At 35.8% G+C, this 20,805-nt stretch overlaps 1 protein-coding gene across 11 annotated transcripts in view; it reads left to right on the top strand.

Annotated features, from left to right (window-relative positions):
• The first annotated feature begins 12,138 nt into the window (after positions 1–12,138).
• LOC106070824 (basic salivary proline-rich protein 2-like) overlaps positions 12,139–20,805 on the top strand; it is a 35,404-nt gene continuing 26,737 nt past the window's right edge. For 7 of the 11 annotated variants that reach the window (XR_008779371.1, XM_056038293.1, XM_056038319.1 and 4 more), the window contains exons 1-4: positions 12,140–12,352; positions 18,990–19,066; positions 20,201–20,242; positions 20,381–20,446. Coding sequence is in view for 10 of the 11 variants with exons in the window: in XM_056038293.1 (XP_055894268.1) it covers positions 19,028–19,066; positions 20,201–20,242; positions 20,381–20,446 (147 nt within the window). In the remaining variant the exon portion in view is untranslated. Of the gene's footprint in view, positions 12,353–18,989; positions 19,067–20,200; positions 20,243–20,380; positions 20,447–20,805 lie in introns of all 11 variants that reach the window. The other 4 variants (XM_056038304.1, XM_056038335.1, XM_056038345.1 and 1 more) reach the window with 4 other exon arrangements.

Consider the following 20,805-nt stretch of genomic DNA (forward strand, 5'->3'; position numbering starts at 1 on the left):
CAATTCTATTGGTACCTGACATTAGTTGAAGGCAGTTGGTCGTTGTGCTGACCACATGATACCCTTGTTAACTGACGGCCACAATTCAGATGGCCTTTACATCATGTTGCAAGGTCTGAAAGGTGAACTTTACTGACATATCCTAAGGATATTAAACTACATTTCACAACAGCCTACCTAAGTTGTAATTGTCATTGGAGTAAGCTTAATGTCTCTTGAAGCTTTAGACCAGTGATGCCCAAAATACGGCTCGCGGGCCACATCCGACACGTGAATCCATCCGGTCCATCCAGCCCGCCGACACAAAGTATAGAAAATCCCCTCGCCACAAAAAAAAAATATGTTTAAAAAAAAAATCTTTCCCTACGTTATAGTAAATAGATTGGTACCGATAGTAAGCCAACATATTTGTTTTCTGAAGAATAAACAGCTTTACGACACCAAACACATAAATAAATAAGGCGGCATTCTTGGTTTGCGACGCGATTTTAAGATTAGGCCTAAACCAAAAAAAGAAACAAGACAATTAGTCGGCTTTAGAGCTAGAGAGCTACAGAACTGTTCACATTGTAAGTAGAGACGTATTTTTAGCCTTTTTACGACAACGAATGCATAGAAAAGTGCTAGCAATGGTGGGGGAAAAGATTCATGAAAAGAAGAATACTGTTGAAGCCGTGAGTCTGTCTCATAACTATTGAAAGGTGAGTGAAAGATAAGAGTAAAAATCTCCATTCAAAACTAACAGACAAACCAGATTTCGAAATATGTTCAATTGCAGCTGACGAGTCTACCAACATATCTGATGCCGCTCAAATTCTTGGTAATTATTCTCGGTAAAAACATTTTTTTGAAATCAGAGAAGAGCATGCATGCACAAAATATATATGTGGCAAGGAGTTCAGTCTTGACCATGTGATGATGATCGTGTTCAGATTGAACAATGTTTGTAGTCTCAAAAATCTGCTGTCAATGTGTCAAGTGCCCAGACAGAGATATAATGGAACTGATTGACTTACAAAGCTAGACATCCCCACTTAAGAAATTTTAATTGATGCAGACAATTGATTTGTTATCCGTGTTGCTTGAAGAAACTTTTCTAAATCTCCGAAAAATAAGTGTTAACATTAGGTCTACCTGTTTGTGAGGACACATCTTTTCAGTGATGAATCTTTTGAAATCTATGTTATGTAATCCAGCTCACGGAAGAACATTTAGAATTCTAGATTCAGTGCTCATCTCATACAGCCGGATTTTAAAAGTTGGTTTAAGATAAATTTCTCATAAATTAATGTATGTAGGCCTACTAAGTTCACAGGTTTCAAATAAAAATGATCTCTTTCCTTTTTTTAAAAAAAAAATTTTTTTGTTGACGTGGCCTGGGACACTTGTGTCGGAAATTAAAATGGCCCTCCAGCCGAATAAGGTTGAGCATCACTGCTTTAGACCAATGGATTGAGTAGAAGATTCATTCAACGGGCGGAATAAAATCGATTGTTTCATCTGAATGGGTTTCAAGCAGATGGAAATTCCTTACACCTGTTTTTGTTTTTTCGGGGAGACTAATCCAAAAACACTAGGTCTACGACATCATCCCCAGCAGTGACAATTTTTCTTCATTATGGAAAACTGGCTCTTTGAAGAGCTATATATATATGTTTGAGAATAGATTTCATCTATCCGGCATGCGACGTTTTGGCGACGGCCTTTTTGGCGCAATGAATTCTGTCGATGTTTAAAAAAAAAAAAACATTTTGTACGAAACATAGCTTCTATATATTTGAAAAAGACACGATTCGAACTTTTAAACAGAACAAAAAAGAATTCACTGAATACAAAAATATAGCTAAGTTTTAAATATTTAATCAATATAGATAGAAAGAAACTAAAGCCAGGCTGGTTCACGTCATTTATCCCAGCCAGAGCCATAAACTATGTTAGTATGTTCCACACTGACGCCGTCACGGTGAGGCTGAGAAACATTGCCCGTAAAACAATGACACTGATGGTGGCATAATATAGCTTGCGCCAAGTTTATAACAAGAGAACAATGTAGCAATTTTAGTCCAAGACTCTAGAATCTAGATATATATAAAGAACTACTTTACCGGACGTTTTGGAGTGGTCATTTTGGCGCTAAATAAGTTTTAGATTTAGAATTATATAGGCCTATGTTCATTGTTTTTTAGAAAGAAACATGCATTAGGCCAGTGATGCCCAAACTACGGCCCGCGGCCATATCCGGCCCGCCACGTGGTTCCATCCCACCCGCAACGTCGGCACTAAGTGTAGAAATCTACATTCCAAACAAAAAAAAAAGTTGAAAAAATGTATTGTTGTACGTAACCCTGCCTTGCACCAGTGCTTGAGGTGCGCACTAGCGCACTAGTAAACGTAAACAGGAAGAGACTAGAATGGAGAGAAGAACAGTGCATCAGGGATTGTGAAGAGTCTGAATGTTTGGAAACTAAGAAGCAAGCTTTTGGTGCTGCCTGAAGGTTGTAGAAGGGACCTGGAACGAAGCGGGGAAGGCTGTCGTTGGTCCACATTCGGGTTGCTGTCTAAAGGACTGGTAAATTAGTAGAAAGACTCTGAGGAAGCTGGAGGATGCTATGTGTTTGTCCTAGTGAATAAACACCTGTCTTTATTTCCTGTTACACTGTGTTGAGTTGCATGCCTATTCGTTGAGTGCCTAGCCGAGAGTTACAACAGTATCTTTACCTACGTTTGGGCCCCCACTTTTTCTCTGATGGATTGGTATCATGATCTTTAACATTTGTGTGTTTGTGAACATGATAATAAGCCAACATACTTATTTTATAAAGAAAGTGTGGCTGTTTAATAAAACAACAACATAAAACGGCATTATAAAATTAATATGATTGCATTCTAGGTTTGAGCCGCGAATAAAAATAGTTAAACTATGCTTAGATATTGGAGGATCCATGGAAATATTTATCAAAAAGAGACCACAAAATGTGCCGGTGTTGCTCACATTTAAGTAGAGATTATATTATGGTGTCTAACGCGTAAAAAAATATAATTGTTAAATAACCTATAATTAAGTATCAAATCCATAGGTTTCTACCAAAATAGTTTCAGAATAATTTCATTTCATTTTATAACTTTTCGTTCATGTGGCCCGCGAGACGAGTGTAGGAAATTATAAAGGCCCGCGGGCCGAATTAGGTTGGGCATCACTGCAATAGGCCAATGCATTTTTGTATGTGTGTTTATATGCAAACATATTTTCTTGGAGGAAGAATAATAGTTTATTAATGGAGTCCAGCCACTGGTATACATTTTTCAACCTATCTTGGCTACGCTCTTGGAATTAGGTGACTGTAGTTAGATTTTATATGGAAAGGGGAAGTTTTATCGTCAAAATCATCTGTTGTGGGGTTTAACTTAACGAATCTCTGGAGTTTTTTCTTTAACAAATTCAAAACCCCATTTAGCTACGCTCATGGAATTTGGTGAGTGTAGTTTGCTTTAGAATAATATTGAAGAGGGGGTTTTCAACCTCAAAACTCTCTGTAGGGGGATTTTAAACTCAAAAACATCTGGAGTGGTTTTAAATTTTAAAAAAGCTATCTGGAGGAGGGGGCTTAAACTCAAAACTCCCCTTTGGCTTGGCTAAGCTCAAAGCTCAAAATACCTTAAAACCTTAGTAATAAATTTTCAAAGCATTAGGAACAAAACAGCAGACTTAGAAATTTTATTAGAATGTGAGAAACCAGACATAATTGCAGGCACAGAAACTTGGCTACATCCTGAAATTTATAATGCAGAAATTTTCAATAGTAATTATGAAATTTTTAGAAAAGATAGGGCTGATAATCATGGAGGAGTTCTTTTAGCAATAAAAAACACTCTTATAGCAGAAGAAATTACCTTACCTAACTCAAAAAATATAGAATCAACATTTTGTAAAATTAATACTACCTCAACATCCCTAATAATAGGCAGCATTTACAGACCACCAAATTCTAGTTTAGAATACATGCAGGAACTATGTAATCAGATTACGACACTTAAAGAGACAAATAAAAAGGCAGTTTTTTGGATTATGGGTGATTTCAACCTACCTGATATAAATTGGAAAACACTAACCATAGATAAACACCAAAACCTTAAGGACATAAATGAGCTTTTCATAGAAACTTTACACAACCTAAGTTTAGATCAAATCATTAAAAAGCCAACTAGATTAAACAACACATTAGATCTCTTCTTAACCAACAGACCTGGATTAATAGTTGATTATGATATTATCCCTGGTCTATCAGACCATGAGATCATAAAAATACACAGTCAGATAAAAGCAGTAGCCAATACAAAACCCAAAAGAAAAATCTTACTCTGGAATAAATGTAACCTAACACAACTACACCAAGCTGCATTAAACTTTCAACAAACATTCTTATTAGAAAAAGACATTAACCAACCAGTCGATGACCTCTGGAATTTCATTAAAAACCATCTTAAAAGCATTATAGAAAATCAAATACCAACTAAATACACATCAAACAAAATAAATAAATGCTGGTTTAATAATAGACTAAAGAAGCTTTGTAAACAGAAGGAAAACCTATATAGAAAATTTAAAGAAACTAATGCAGAAAGAGTTTACAAAAAGTATATAAAAATTAAACACTTAACCCAAAAAGTAAGCAGACAGCTGCAGAGTGAATACATAAACAATGTAATATCTAAAGACAACAACAAAAACCTATGGTCATACATTAAGTCTAAGAAAATGGAAACAACAGGCGTAGCGCCATTAAAAGATGAACATAACATAATACATAATGATAATGAAACTAAAGCAAACATTCTAAACAAATACTTTGCATCAGCATTCTCAGCCCCAGGAGACAAAGACATATTACTGAATTTGTACCAAGTAGACAACATAGAAGATATAGTAGTACAAGAAAATGGAATTCAAAAACTATTAGCCAACACCAAACCAAATAAAGCTTCTGGACCTGATGGCATTCCAGCTAGATTACTCAAAGAACTAAGTAATGAGCTAGCCCCAGTGTTCAAAATACTCTTTCAGGCTTCACTTAACCAGGGCAGAGTACCAAAGGACTGGAAAGAAGCTAATGTCACCCCCCTATTTAAAAAAGGAGAAAAATCTGACCCAGGAAACTACAGACCAGTATCACTTACCAGCATCACATGTAAAATCCTAGAACACATAATATGTAGCAACATCATAAACCACTTAGACAAACATAATGTCCTCACACCATACCAACATGGCTTTAGGAAATATAGATCATGTGAAACACAACTAATAGGACTAATTGATGATTTTTCAAAAGGTTTAGATAATAGTGAACAAATAGATGCTATCTTACTAGATTTTTCTAAGGCTTTTGACAAAGTTCACCACCATAGTTTGCTTAAAAAATTAAAATATCTCGACATTAATGGTCCACTGCATCAGTGGATTAAAGACTTTCTGATAGGGAGAGAACAAACTGTAATAATAAATGGCTCTAAATCAACACCGATAACAGTAAACTCAGGTGTACCTCAAGGAACAGTCTTGGGTCCACTACTATTTTTAATTTACATAAATGATTTACCAAATTGCATTACTTCAGGAACAAAAGTCAGATTATTTGCAGACGATTGCATAATATATAGAACAATAAAAACAACACAAGACACAGATATTTTACAAAGAGAATTAAATGAATTACAGAAATGGGAATCAAATTGGAGCATGTCTTTCCACCCAGAAAAATGTCAGTTGTTAAGAGTAACAAAAAAACTAAAACAAATTAATTCCACTTATCTTATTCATGGCAAACCAGTAACACAGACTAAAAACGCAAAATACCTAGGTGTTATAATAAATGAAAAACTGTCATGGAATCCACATATTGATGAAACTACAAAAAAATCAAACAAAGCATTAGGATTTATTAAAAGAAATTTCTATAAATCAAATAAGAACATAAAACTAAAATGTTATTTAACCTTGGTTAGGCCAATAATAGAATATGCATCCTCTGTTTGGGACCCCTCAACTCAAGAAAACATTAAGAAACTAGAACAGACACAAAATAGAGCAGTGCGATTCATAACAAACGAATATTCACATTTGACTAGAGTAACACCTTTAGTAAAATCACTAAATTTAGAAAGCCTTCAGGACAGAAGGCTCAAAAGTAAAGTAGCAATAATACATAAAACACTGAACCATAATCTTCAAATACAAAAACAAAATTTAATAAAATACTCTGAAAGACACAAAGATAAAGGCACATTCCTCGTCCCATATGCTAGGACAAATTTGTACAAATACTCCTTCTTCCCTAGTGCTATTAGAGCATGGAATGGTTTGCCTGAGCTAGCCAGGAAAACCAGTGACTTGGCAGAATTTAAGTCATTGGTTAATATGCATGACTAAATGCATGACGCGTAGGACGTAATCATCTTCTTTTTTGAAGTAACGTCTGTATTATATAAGATAAGAAGAATTTTAGTGTGTAATTTACATTTTTTTTTCTATATTGAAGAGGTATTTTTTAGCATCAAACCCCGATGAATGGGGGTTTAAACTCAAAAACCTCTTTGGCTACGCTCATAGCATTTTGAGTGTGTAATTTGCTTTTTTTTTAATAGAAGAGGTATTTTTTCGCTTCAAACCCAACTGAAAGGGGGGTTTAAACTCAAAACCCTCTTTGGCTACACTCATAGAATTTGTAGTGTGTAATTTGCTTTTTTTATATCGAAGAGGTAGGCCTATTTTTTTTATCTTTAAACCCCGCTGAAAGGGGGTTTAAACTCAAAACCCATTTGGCTACGCTCATAGCATTTTCATTGTGTAATTTGCTTTTTTATATTGAAGAGGGGGTTTTATAGTAAATTTCGGAGGGGGTTTTAAAATCAAAATCTTCCTTAGCTATGCTCTTGGAATTTGGGGATTGTCGTTTGCATTATTTTTTTTCTTTTGTTTTTATAGAAGATGGGAATCTAACCGCAACCTACCCCCCACCCCCCACGGGAGTGGTTTTAAGCTCAAAACCCCCTTTGGGTGCGCTTAGGCAAGTGATGGTTAAGAATTAAAATCTCACCTAAAATAAACAAAATCAAAGCAAAAAATCAGTCACTAAAGTCCGTCTCCCCCCCCCCCCCGCATTTCATTTCCGGTGTGTGTGTGTGGGGGGGGTGTTCAACCCCAACACCCCCTGGCTACGCTACACATTTACGGTATACCCCCCTTCCCCCCCCCCCCCCCAACTGGTCCATACAAGTGATATGATCGAAGCGCATTGAGAAAGCTAAAAACATGAAATTGCACCAAACAAGTTGGTAAAAATATTTATAATCGCACATATTTATAATGGTTAGTCTAGATCTATTAAAAATTTAATTAGATAACTTATCCAAGCTAATTGTTACAACTATATATATTTATATTAAGAGACAAAACCAGTGACTCATTTGGGCGCATCCATTGCCTTTCGAGACAAAAGAAGCCATATATATATATTGCCTTTGCCCCGACACCCAAAAGCGTTTTCTTGCATTTTTCACTGCAGAAACGCATTCTCCTGACATCTACAGCTCATTATTTATCATTGGATACTACGCCAAAAGCGTTTTCTTGCACTTTTCACGGCTGAAATGCATTCTCCTAACATCTACAGCTCATTACTTATGAGTGGGTACAGCTCATTATTTATCATTGGATACGGGGCGAAGACCCGACCCCAAAAGCGTTTTCTTGCACTTTTCAAGGCTGAAACGCATTCGCCTGACATCTACAGCTCATTACTTATGAGTGGGTTCGGGGCAAAGCCCCGACGCCAAAAGCGTTTTCTTGCATTTATCACTGCAGAAACGCATTCTCCTGACATCTACAGCTCATTTCTTATCATAGGGTACAGCTCATTATTTATCATTGGATACGGGGCGAATCCCCGACCCCAAAAGCGTTTTCTTGCACTTTTCAAGGCTGAAACGCATTCTCCTGACATTTACAGCTCATTACTTATGAGAGGGTTCGGGGCGAAGCCCCAACGCCAAAAGCGTTTACCTGCACTTTTCACGGCTGAAACGCATTCTCCTGACATCTACAGCTCATTACTTATTAGTGGGGTTCGGGGCGAAGCCCCCACGCCAAAAGCGTTTTCTTGCATTTTTCACTGCAGAAACGCATTCTCCTGACATCTACAGCTTATTATTCATCAGTGAGGTTCGGGGTGAAGCCTCGACGCTAAAAGCGTTTTCTGGCATTCTTCACTGCAATAACGCATTCTCCTGACCTACAGCTCATTATTCATACTATTATAAAGGGCCTTTTGAATAATGTGGAAAAATATTCTAATATGAATTTATAGTCCCTTAATACATTGCAAATACAACTGATTTGTTCCTTGAAAAGATAAGATACCCCACATTATTAGATTAAGGCTTTGAGGATCGCCGCCGAAAAAAAAAGTTCGATTAATAATATTCAATAGAATTCAAGTATAAATTGTGAGTTATAGTCCTAAATTTATTTTAACTAGAAAAATATGAGATAGAATAAAGTTTGGAAAAAGTCGACTAGGAAAAGATTATCTGGTATTTGAACTCATCTCAACCGTGACTGTTATATTGAAAATTTTCGTTTGAATTATAACTTTTCCTAATGCAAAGTCTTTCTTAAAATAGTTATGATTAATTCATGTGAAATTACACAAACTCTGTCTGGAAACGATTAATCCTCGCTCCTTTTTATAATTTCTCCTAATGATTGCATTTTGCATTAAAGAATAGGGGTTAGGCGACTCGATATAAGAATTTACTTTATATCATATATAAATTATATTAGTGATAGATTTTTTTAAATTTTGTAATTTCTTACTATAATACAAAAATAAAAAGTATTGGTTTGACCGATGGGGGGAAGGTGATTGCATGTATCGCACTTCCACCTGTTTATATTATATAGATATTCGACTAATTTTGTTCACATACTATGATTTCTCCATAAAAGTAGGACCGCCTCCCCACACACACAAAGGGTTTAGATGGGAAGGGCAGTAGAGGTATTTGCTCCTCCCCTTCTAATCGGCCAACAGGTGAACGACATAATATAAAGACCGGTTAAAATACCAATAACAAGTTTTAGTCATATAGATATTTAATTGATTCTGTTAGTAAGCTGTGATTTCTACAAATAAATAGGACCGCCCCCCCACTCGAAAGTTTATGGTGGGGCGGGGGGCGGATTGATGCCATCGCCCCCTCCCGACCCTACGAAATCTGCAAAATACTAGAAGGGGGGGGGCGAAATAATCTAAAAATAGGTTGAAATATAAATAATTAGTATATATTATTAACATAAGTAATAAATTCGTATACACATTGTGTGAACTCTATACTAAAATTCTTCCCCGAAGGGGGGGGGGGGGGTCGGCCGAGTGGGGGGGGGGGCGATCGCCCCTACCGCCCCCCCCCCTGGATCCGCCAGAGAGGCTGTTTGGGTCCCATGAATTTTGACATTCGACATCATGACATGAGATAATGGCTTAATATTTAATGTAAAAAAAAACATGAACACTCATTTGGGGGACCCCTCAAGTGGGGGCCCAGGCGAATTTCAAATTCCCCCCTCCCCCACCATAGCTACGCCACTGACCACGTGGTGGATCATTTATACATGTATATATGTTTAAGTTTATTATCATTTTCTTTAATTAGTCCACAATTTTAGATTGTGCATATAGTGTATATTTACAGTTTAGAGGAATATTATTATTTTCCAAAATATTTTTTACTTAATAGACGAAGTAGGCCTAATCAACTTAGAAAATCAATTAGTCGGGAATTATTGTTTCTGTCTCTATCTTCTAATCTAGCCCTTGCTTTCACATGTTTAATTTATATGTGCACCATGGGCGTAGCCGGGGGGGGGGGGGGTCCCTCGAAATGAACCCCCCCCCCCCCCCCGCAGGGGATGTGTCGGAGTTTAGTGACTGATCTTTTGCTTGATTTTGTTTATTTTAGATGAAATTTTAGTACTAAACCATCACTTGCCCTAGCACAGCCAAGTGGGTTTTGAGTTTAAAACCCCCTACCAGGGGTTTTGAGTTTAAAACACCCTACCAGGGGGTTTTGAGTTTAAAACACCCTACCAGGGGGTTTTGAGTTTGAAACCCACTACCAAGGGGTTTTGAGTTTAAACCCCCTACCAAGGGGTTTTGCATTTAAATCCCCCTCTTCTATAAAACAAAAAAAAAAAATGCAAACGACAAAGCCCAAATTCCAAGAGCACATCTAAGGAAGATTTTTTTAAATTTTAAACCCCTCTCCAAAATTTACGATAAACCCCTCTTCAATATAAAAAAGCAAATTACACACTCAAAATGCTATGAGCATAGCCAAAGGGTTTTTAGTTTAAACAGCCGCCAGCGGGGTTTGAAGCTTAAAAATAAAACTTCAAAATAGAAAAAAAAACAAATTTCGCAATCAAAATGCTTTGGGCGTAGCCAAGCTATGTATTGGGTGTTTTGAGTTAAAATTTCCCTTCAGAGGGGTTTGATGCTAAAAAATACCTTCAATATAAAAAAAAAGCAAATTACACACTAAAATTCTTTGAGCGTAGCCAAGCCAATGAGGGGTTTTGAGTTTCAACCCCTCTCCTCCAAATGGATTTGTTAAAAGTTTAAAACCCATCAAGATAGTTTTGAGTTTAAATCCCCCTACAGAGAGTTCTAAGGTTTTAAGGTTTTAGGCCTATTTCTAGTCACCGAAATTCTATGACCGTAGCTATATGTGGTTTTGAATAAAAAAACAACAACAACACAACTCCAGATATATTTTAGTTTAAAACCCCGAACAGATGATTTTGATGACAAAACTTCCCTTTTCGATATAACATCTAAAGCAAAATAGTCAACTAATTCCAAGATCGTAGTCAAGAGAAGTTACACATGTCTACCAGTGGCTGGGCTCCATTACTAAAGTGCAATGAAATTGAAAAGCACTAAATGTGTCTCTACAAAGATGGCTAAGACGGATTTTAGGAGTCAGTTATAGAGATCGGGTCTAAATCAAGGAAATCCTATGCCGAAGTGGGAGTCGACCCCTTAGTAAGGTTGTGACAGAGCGTCGCATGAGGTTTGAGGGACATGTTCTCCGACAAAATAAATAAGTTGCGATGACATCCTAGTACAACTTGGAACCACACTTTCATGGAGGTCTTCAGAGCAGGTGGGAAGAGGCTTCAGACATTGTCAGTGACAGATTTTTGTGGAAACAGCTTGCCAGCAAATGCGCCGAACGGCGCGGGAGGGTCTAAGTCAGTAAGAATAGCACATAAGGTTTTTAAAATAAAACTTTTTGATAGCAAAATAATGCACTGTAGGTACCTCAGAATATGCATTTAGTTAGTTTTCAATTCCAGAAATAGTGCTCGGCGGCGGGGCTTCGCCCCGCGCTGGAGGAGCTCTCAGCGATCCCCCAGACCCCTTGCTGGCAAGGGCGAGGAGTCTACAATTTTTTCACTAACTCCAGGAAGAACCTATTCTGGGGCACAATAACGTCTTTAAAAAGAATGAAGGGTCAGAATGTAATAGAGATTAATTATGTACACACATAGCCTACACACATATATCCATCCATACAAATATTTTTTTTCGAAAAAAAATCCTGGCTACGCCCATGCTGTGCACTCTCCCTATTTTTATGCATATAAGCTTTTTACCTGAACTTTCGTTAATAAAAGTGAGAGGATGTAGGTCACTAATTAGATCTGACCGAAGTATTTTCCACACCATAGTGCTGTAGTAGGAAAATTCTCTATATATGGGTTGGAAGCAGATGTGTGTGTGTATGGAGGGGGACTCTATTATATATAGTCAAGATTTGCCCACGGACCCCCCTAACAGAAAAAGCTACATAAATCAAAGTATATAATGTGACTGATCTATACTAATGGATACAATTACACTTAATATAAGCTTCTTTTTTTTTAATATGTTTTCATTTGGGCCACGTAGGCTACACCAAATTTCCTTCGCCTAGGGCCTGTTAATATTGCTGAGGATTTTCTTGTGCTCGTGTATTTGTGCTTTTCAACCTTTAAATAAAAAGAGCTACGCCGATTTCACTAGGGCAACATTGACATGACATATATCTATAATTTTAGATCTGTGCAGGTCTTTTCAGTTGTTTCGGGAAGTTATCTACACTAGGAAGTTCAAACCAGGAAGAAAAAATAGACGAAATATTTTGTGCTTGAGTTGTAAATCAAACTGGATTCCAGATATAGACGTCTAGATAGATCTAATCTAGATGACGGATTTACTGTTTAAAGTGTTTTAAGTTGTGAATTTTGTTGGTAAACATTAATCTATATTTTTTTTTCTAATCTAGATTTAGATATCTTCTAGATCTAGATCTATCTAATAATAATCTATCTTAAATCTTAGTATCCTAAGTTATTTATATATAAGTATCTACTATCTAGCTGTGACAGTGTCACTGACAGTCTACTCTAGACCTAGACTGTCCTACTGTCCTAGACTTAGACTTAGACCCTGCCCTATACCTTAATACCTAATCTTTAGAAACTGTAGATCTAATTTTTTGCTAGTTACTATAGTACTATAGTAGCCTATAGTCCTATAGGGCCTACTAATACTGGGCCTATATATTATATAAAACTAATACTTCTATTATTAGTATCTATATATTAGATATAATTCTCTTCTTCCCTCAAGAGTTTGTCGAGTAGTAAGAAGTATTTCTGTCCACGAGAAAACAAGAGTTGTATTCACACTACGGATGACTGGCTGCACGCTTGACTGTCGTTGAAATGTATCAAACTCTGCCCGCTCCCATCCCCCTTTGTCTTGCGGGAGGTTTGGACGAGGAACTAATCTAAATAATCTACTATATGTAACTTTATAGCATGGCCGGACTTAACCATTGTGGGACCCTATGCGAAACGGATTTCGTGGGGCCAAGTTTGGGTAGGGAAGTGGATAATAAGTGAAATTTAAGAGTTTGTATTAGTTAGTCTATGCATTTTATTCATTCTTTACTACATACAGAATTACTTTACGAGCCTTGCGTGTAGCAAAGTCATACAGTATATCATAATAATTCTGTTTCCTACATAGATCCTGCTCAATAGCAAGAATTACCAAATGTTTCAATCTATCTTTGATAATTGTTTTCCATATTGAATGACATCCCAAAATGAAAATTTGTGTGTATATATTTCCATATGTTTTAATGACTTTTTTGTATATTTTGCGATTCCAGGAGTTATTGGTAAATCGACAGGAGGGCGCGGGAAATCTGGTTTAAGTTATAAAATGGTTAAATTAAAAATGTATACACCTTGAATTAGAGCGGGTCCTATGAAAGTGCGAATCCTTTGAAAGTGGGGGCCCACTGCGGTCGCATAGGTTGCAGTGGCCTAAGACCGGCCATGCAAAATAGCGGCGTATCCCTCAACAGTTTAAACAAGAAGAAGTAAAGGAAAGATCACTCTCTTATTTCTGCGGATAGTCCACGAGAAAACAAGAGGGGGGGGGGGAGAACATGTAGTCACAAAATAGCAGGACTGGACTGTTGTAAAAAAGAAATATCACTCTTTTTTTTTTATTTCTACCTCATGTTAAAAAAAAGGGGGGGGGGGTAATTTACTCTGAAGTAACTATCGAGGCGACAGAGCACGATCAAGAGTTTGGACACCATGGAAAGATCACTCTTTTATTTTTGCAACTCGGATGGAGGGAGTTATCCTAGGTAATTTAAGAGACAAAAAAAAAAAGAGGGGTGAGGAGCAAGAAGTACTCATCCGTCACTAAATAGCAGAACCGGACTTAACCATTGTAGAGCCCTATGCAAAACGGATTTCGCGGGGCCAAGTTTGGGTACGGATACGGATAATAAGTAAAAATTAAGAGTTTGTATTAGAAAATAAATTCGTCTTTGCATTTTATTCATCCTTTACTATGTACAGAATTACTTTATGAGCCTTGCATGTAGCGAAGTCATACAGTACATCTATTTCCAACATAGATTACGCTCAATAGCAAAAATTACCAAATGTTTCAATCTATCTATGAGAATTGTTGATCTCAAGTAATTCTTCATTAGTTTGAGGCACGAGAAGCTTCTTTCACTAGATTCCATAATTGCGGGTATTGCACAACGCCATTTTTTGTTCTTTTTTTAACGCGCGTATGAGTGGCGTTTTCCATATTGAATGACACCCCAAAATGACAATTTTCGTCTATTTCAGGAGATTAGTATGAGTTTTCAAAAGATTTTAATAATTTCCGAATATTTCCAGGACTTTTTCGTATATTTTGCAATTTCAGGAGATTTCCAGGACCTCCTGTTAAATCGACAGGAGGCCGCTGGAAATCCCTTATAAGTTATAAAATGGTTTAATTTAATAATTTATACACCTAAAATTAGCGCGGGTCCTATAAACGTGCAGGGCCCACTGCGATCGCATAGGTTGCAGTGGCCTAAGGTCGGCCCAGCAAAATAGCGGCGTATGCTACGCCGCCAGTCGACTAGTATAACATATAGATCTAGATCTAGTCTATCTTAAATACTAACTATACTTATATTTATATCTCCACTACTCCACTATTTAGTTAGAAGACTAGAATACTCTAGTCTTCACCCTAGTGGACCCTAGGCCTAGCCTAGCTACTGCAGTCTCCAGGTGTAGTCTACTTCTTACTTACTACTAAAAAATGTTTTAAACAAAACTACAATATATTATCATGATGACTGATGTGACTGTCACTATGACTAGAGACCTCTCTACATTAGTCTAGCTAAGTCTGTCTAGAGTCTAGATAATATTGATCTATCTGTATCATTTCAGTTTTCCAGTATGATTAATTAGTATGAGTACTCATGATTATATAAATCTATCTAGGTCTGAAATTAAGAATAAATACTTATAGTAAGATAGATCTATTACATCTGCATCTTAGTCTCTAGTCTATAGTATAATCTATATTATAAGCGCAATGGGCCCTGATTGATTTATGTATGGACTGACATATCACTAATTCTTCCACTTTCATTGGATAAAAATAAATATGAAAATTTAACCAGTTCACACTTTCCATGTGCCTATAACTACTAAGCACATTTCACAATCGAAACCGCAGCGGTTAAATTTACCTTAAGCGATATATTGACACATCTTTTTTTTCTAGATCCAACATGTTAAAAAATTACAAGATTATACTTTTGTTTACTTTTTATGCATAATTTCCACCGGTTTTCTTTCATTAGAGATTTAGATTTTAGATAAGAATGTCTGTGGTTCAAATCTCTAATGGCACAGACCTGCCTACCGTTACGCAAAATGCGTATTCGTTACGCAAAATCTCCCAAAAATGACAGTCAGTACGCAAATACGCATTGAACCCGTCGCGTTACGCATTTTGTATTTTTTTTCCCCCTCTCTTGACTAGCTTACGAGCGGTCACGGAGGTCACGCTAAGCCGTCCTGTTGGGCTGGTAACAGAAAAGGTGGGGGAACACATTGTGTCCAGATCTATACGTTGATTGGTTCTTAATAGCAATTAGATTTAGTCTAGAAATGAAGAACGCAAGAGTGAGGGAGTGGCGGGTTGGTACCAGGTTGGTACCGTCAGTTAGCTGATACAAACGGTGACCAACGTGACTTTTTTTTTTTTTTATAAGTTCATTAGTAGAAATTAATTATGTTGAATCCCTGATTCCCGTATTCATTTGTATAGAAAAAAATATCGAAGTGCTATCGATTCAAAACACATTGAGTGACATTGTAGATATCAAGTCTAGATCTAGATCTGGATTCTAGATCTCGAATCTAGATAACTTGTTATACAGGAATAGATCCACGGCATCGGTAACACTTGAGCCCAGATCTAGAGTAGATTAGTAGATTATATTCATTATAAATTATATAGACATAGATCCAGATCTAGTCTAGATATCATCTCTATTGTATTGTCGTATTGATCTAGATTTAGATTGTAGATCTAATCATGACATCGAGATCTAATATTATATATATATATATATATATATATATATATATATATATATATATATATATATATATATATATATATATATATATATATATGACAAAATAGTGGATCGCGTAAGTGTTACGCATTCTGGTGCCAAAATACGCATTTTGACCATCAGCGTTACGCATTTGGACTTTTTTTGGTAGGCAGGTCTGATTATGGCATGATAACTTTTAAAAAATATTTTAAGATATTTTTTAAAATAATGTATGGGCACAATTTAATTTTAGTATTTCGGTCAATATAAAAGTTAAAACAGAATTTATACAGTTTACAAACCATAAGTGAGCGTATTGGGGGAGGGGGGGCGTTGTTGAAATGCGGGCATTTTTATTTGGAGGCTTAGGGGGTACGGCCAAAGCATTATGTGAGTATTTGCAGGATGTAATAAGAAACAGATCAATGGGCCAAGCCGGTGGGTAATGCTAGTTTAAATTATGTATAGTAATAGCAATGTTTCAGTTCCAAAGGTTAAGGATGAGTGCAGTGTTTTATATGACTATGCAAACCCAGTAGCGACCTGCATAATTTTCTGCATCTGGAGCAGACAAAGTCGTTGTCTGACAGTGGTCTATCAACCTCAGGAAAAGGGAGGTCATACTCCAGAAGTCCCTAATGGAATTAACTCAGCTCCACATATCAGTATGAATGGCTGATTCCTTAATGTTGTTGACCACTTCACCTACATGGGGAAGCACAGTGTCAAATGATGCATCACTGTCCAAACAAATAGATAATAGTCTGGCCAAGGATAACAGTGCTTTTGGTTGCCTCCGTAGGAGAATACGGCAGAATAGGTTTCTTCTCTTGTAAACAAAAATCAATGTCTACAAAGCAGTGGTCCTCACCACATTTTTGTATGGCTGTTGGACTTGGATACTCTATTGGAGGCATGTTTATAGGGTGTCTCCTAAGCTTCCATCATAGGTGCATTTGGAAAGAGTACCTAACAAAGAACCATATTTTTCTAGAGGGCTGTGTGGACAGTATAGAAGCACATCTTACCATTTGACTGCCTCAACTGTCATACCATATGATAGCAGGCGATGGAGCTGGACCTCAGTATTTGGGGAAATCAGTACTTGTCTTTAACTTGAAAAGGATTCATGTTTCTATATGTTAGATGTACTAAGAAATGCTTTATCTGTTGTTAATTTGCATCATTCATTAATTTTCATATAGGTATGTTTGTATGATTAATGTAGAGCTAGGTAGGTTTACACACACACACGCGCGCACGCACACACACACACACACACACACACACACACACACAAAAGATAAGTAAAGTGCTTAGCTGCCCATCATCTTATCTTAAACAAATGGGTGTTTTCAAAAGATAATCATTATGTCATGGGTATCCATTTGCTAGTCTAGTTGTGCATGTTTATTGTAGATCTGGTCATTGGTTTTCCTTGCTCATTAAGGCAATCTGTAATAATGACACTTGGGAAAAAAAGAGCACTTAGAAAATATGATTTCATTATAGCATATGGAATCAGAATTCTCATTTCTGCCTGTGGTCCTGTCAGGGTAATAGGCCACCAACCAGCTTCCTCCAGGCGCCTTTGTTCTGGGTGAATCTCTCTAACTGTTCCCACAACTTGCCCATTATTAAAAAAAAATTTAAGTCTGATTCTTTTATTAGGTTGTGGTTTTTGTTATTGTTCAGTGTTTTTATGTATTGTTGCTACTTCCATATTAGAGTGTCTCTAAGTTTTGTGATCATATTGTTAGTATCCTTGTTAAATGGTAAGATTCATTTTGTCAAAATAGCATAATTTAGATCTTGAATTTTTATCCCTAATAGGTGTATGTTTCAGAGCTGGTAGAAATTTCATATCTTCGTGCTCTTTTACCTGCAACAGTAGTTCTTTATTAATTTTGAGAGACAACTTAGAAATCTTAGTATTTCAGTTCTAAATCTGGACTGCATATTAAAAACTTTGATACTTCATAAATCCTTGGCTTGGGTCTGGGCATGCATTTCCAAAGCTAGGTTGCTTAATTGAATAGCAACTTAAATGAATTAGTTTTCATACTGTATTTCTGATTACTTTATTTGAACTTAAGTAGAAAGTAGATTTGCTTGTCTAAAAAATTAATGCCCCACAAATAAAAAAAATAATTATTGACTGTTAAAACATCAACTGATGATTCATTTAAACATTTTTGTGTCATATAATCTAAAATAAAAAGCAATAGGATAACATGGTCAAATAACATTGAATGACTCATCATCCTATGAAAAAAAATGATGTATTTCTTCTTGGCTTAAACTGGTTTAGCTACAGATTTATTACTTGGTCACTGGTGTGTAAAGTTGTTGGGTTTTGAGGTTGTTGTTTTTTTACTACCTTGGCTTTCATTTGACAGTCTGATCAAAGGATAGACTTGTGTGCATGTAAAATTGACTTCCTCATTTGTTTGAATTAGACCCAGCAGCTCAGTTTAACAAAAAGAGCAGAAAAAACAAATGTCTACAACAGTGTCTTCCCTTGTACAAATAAGGAGGCTTGTGAATGAACAGCTAGGTTATTTGCTAAAACAACAATAGCTTCAATGCAGTCCTCCCCTTTTCAAAACAACCACTGATAGAAAGTCAAATGTGAAATTGACACTATGTTGTCAGTTATATTGTGCTGTCATGTGAATAGACATGAGTTACTCACTATATGGTAATGAGCTAACATGTTTATTTATCACATTTTGTATGTAGCACATAATATCCAGCTTATCTTTCTGTTGGACTATAGACTGTGGCATTGTGTTAATTTTAAAAAAAATTTATTAGTTAAAAAAATTGTGATAGTATTTAGTGACATTATGGATAAGAATTTTAAATAGATTTGATTTTTAGGGTACGCTTAAGTGTCATATTTATATCAAGAGCTTACTTTCTTTTTTCCAAAGCTGTTCCTTTAAAAAATTGGGCTCGTAGAAAACTAGGAATGCCTCCTTCAGGGTCCCGGAGGCCACCGCCTCCACCCGTAAGTACTGAACAAATAAAATCTTGTATTTTGCTGACACTTTTTTTTTCTATAGTCTCAAGCAATCATATTCTTTTTAAGCATACTTTGAATCAGACTGAAGCTATGTTTTTTTAACATAGGGTTTAACAAGCTGTGTTATTTTACACCTCTATTTAACTCATACCTTTGTGGAAATTTCTAGGTGGGTGTGCTCAAAAACCTGGGTGGACATGCATCTCAAAAATGGGTCATTAATTTTCATTGTAATATTATAGTCTAGTAGATCTATACAATTCCTTTCACTAGAATTCTTTCTTTAAAGGGGGGGGGGTATGGCTCGGGGTAAAACTGTTCCTTTTTTTTTTTAAATCTAACATTCATTAGTTGTTAAGTGAAAAAAAATTGCTTTATAAATTTTATGAAGAAGGTATTGTCTTTTTTTTTTTTAATTATTATTTATGCTTCATATTAATGTTCAGTATCTATATTTTAATTGAATGTTTTTTTAAAACAATTTTTAGTAGATCTAAATAAGCAAAAATATATTAGTGTATTTTTGTTGGAAAAAAATGTACTGAAAATTTCTATTTTATTCTTATGTTTTATTTTAAATTAACACATATATGTATATATATTTTTAGCAATATTTTTTTTATATAAACTTACAAAGCAAAAATATGTTGGGAAGAAGTGTGATATGGAGGATATTATTATTGTAGCCTTCACTAGATTGAGGGAGACACAGGATGGCTATAACAGACTTTTTCTTCCACATCTCCATTGCAATATAATATTTCTTCCAATTTTCTTTCTCTGTAAAATGATAGTCCCACAGAACTGAGACTCTAATTGAGTGCTTATATAATGCTCTTTGAGTTCACTGTAGTACATAGTCTCTGCTGTGACCTGATATCTGGGTTACATTTTATGCAAGCTACAGTGGTCTGTGTCCTAAAAGACCTGTAGTGCAACTCTGCATTGAGAATATTTACTCACCCCCAATGAACTAATCAGTGCATATGATTCTATTTTATCCATTATTTTAGCCCTGGCATTTTGAAACTCATTTGGTGCTTTTAGTACATGTGGCTTCTCTAGTAAAGGCATCTAGTTACTTTTTTAAAATTGTATTCTGTTCTGTGTGTTTTTCAGCCTGGTGCTTCTGTCCCATCAGGGCTCCCTTCTTCCATGAAAGTAAGTGCAACTCAACAATTGTATTTTCCATTTATTACATAGCTTTTTAAAAACTTCTCTTTTTTTATTATTTTTATTTTGTTAGCTTTCATTCTTGTATTAATTACAATTATGATTTTATATTATTCTCAACATCAGGACTCTGGTCAACCTCCACCACTGCCTAGAAGGCCTACACAAGGGAAATCAAAAGATGAGCCAGAAGTAAGACTGTTTTTTGTCTTTGTGTTATTGGAAAGGGGGGGGGGGTTTAGAGATGAAATACACCTTACATAATTTTTTTTCTTTAATTAATTGAATTAAGTTAATAATTTGTGCATGATTTACACCTTTTCATTGTTTGACCATCAATGCAAGGCTAAGAACAGTAATTAGAATTTACTGAAATTTAAAAAAAATAGAAGCATGATTAAATATAGACTTTCAGTTTGTTTTTTTTCTTACAAAATAATATAAGTAATTTCTAATTTATTTTTTTTCAACTTCTTGGATGGGGTTCACCAATATGTTATACATTCATAAATATTATATATACTATGTATATGATATATATTTGCTTGTAT

The sequence above is a fragment of the Biomphalaria glabrata genome, chromosome 1, assembly GCF_947242115.1.
Source record: "Biomphalaria glabrata chromosome 1, xgBioGlab47.1, whole genome shotgun sequence".
In the NCBI taxonomy this organism is placed as follows: Eukaryota; Metazoa; Mollusca; class Gastropoda; family Planorbidae; genus Biomphalaria; species Biomphalaria glabrata.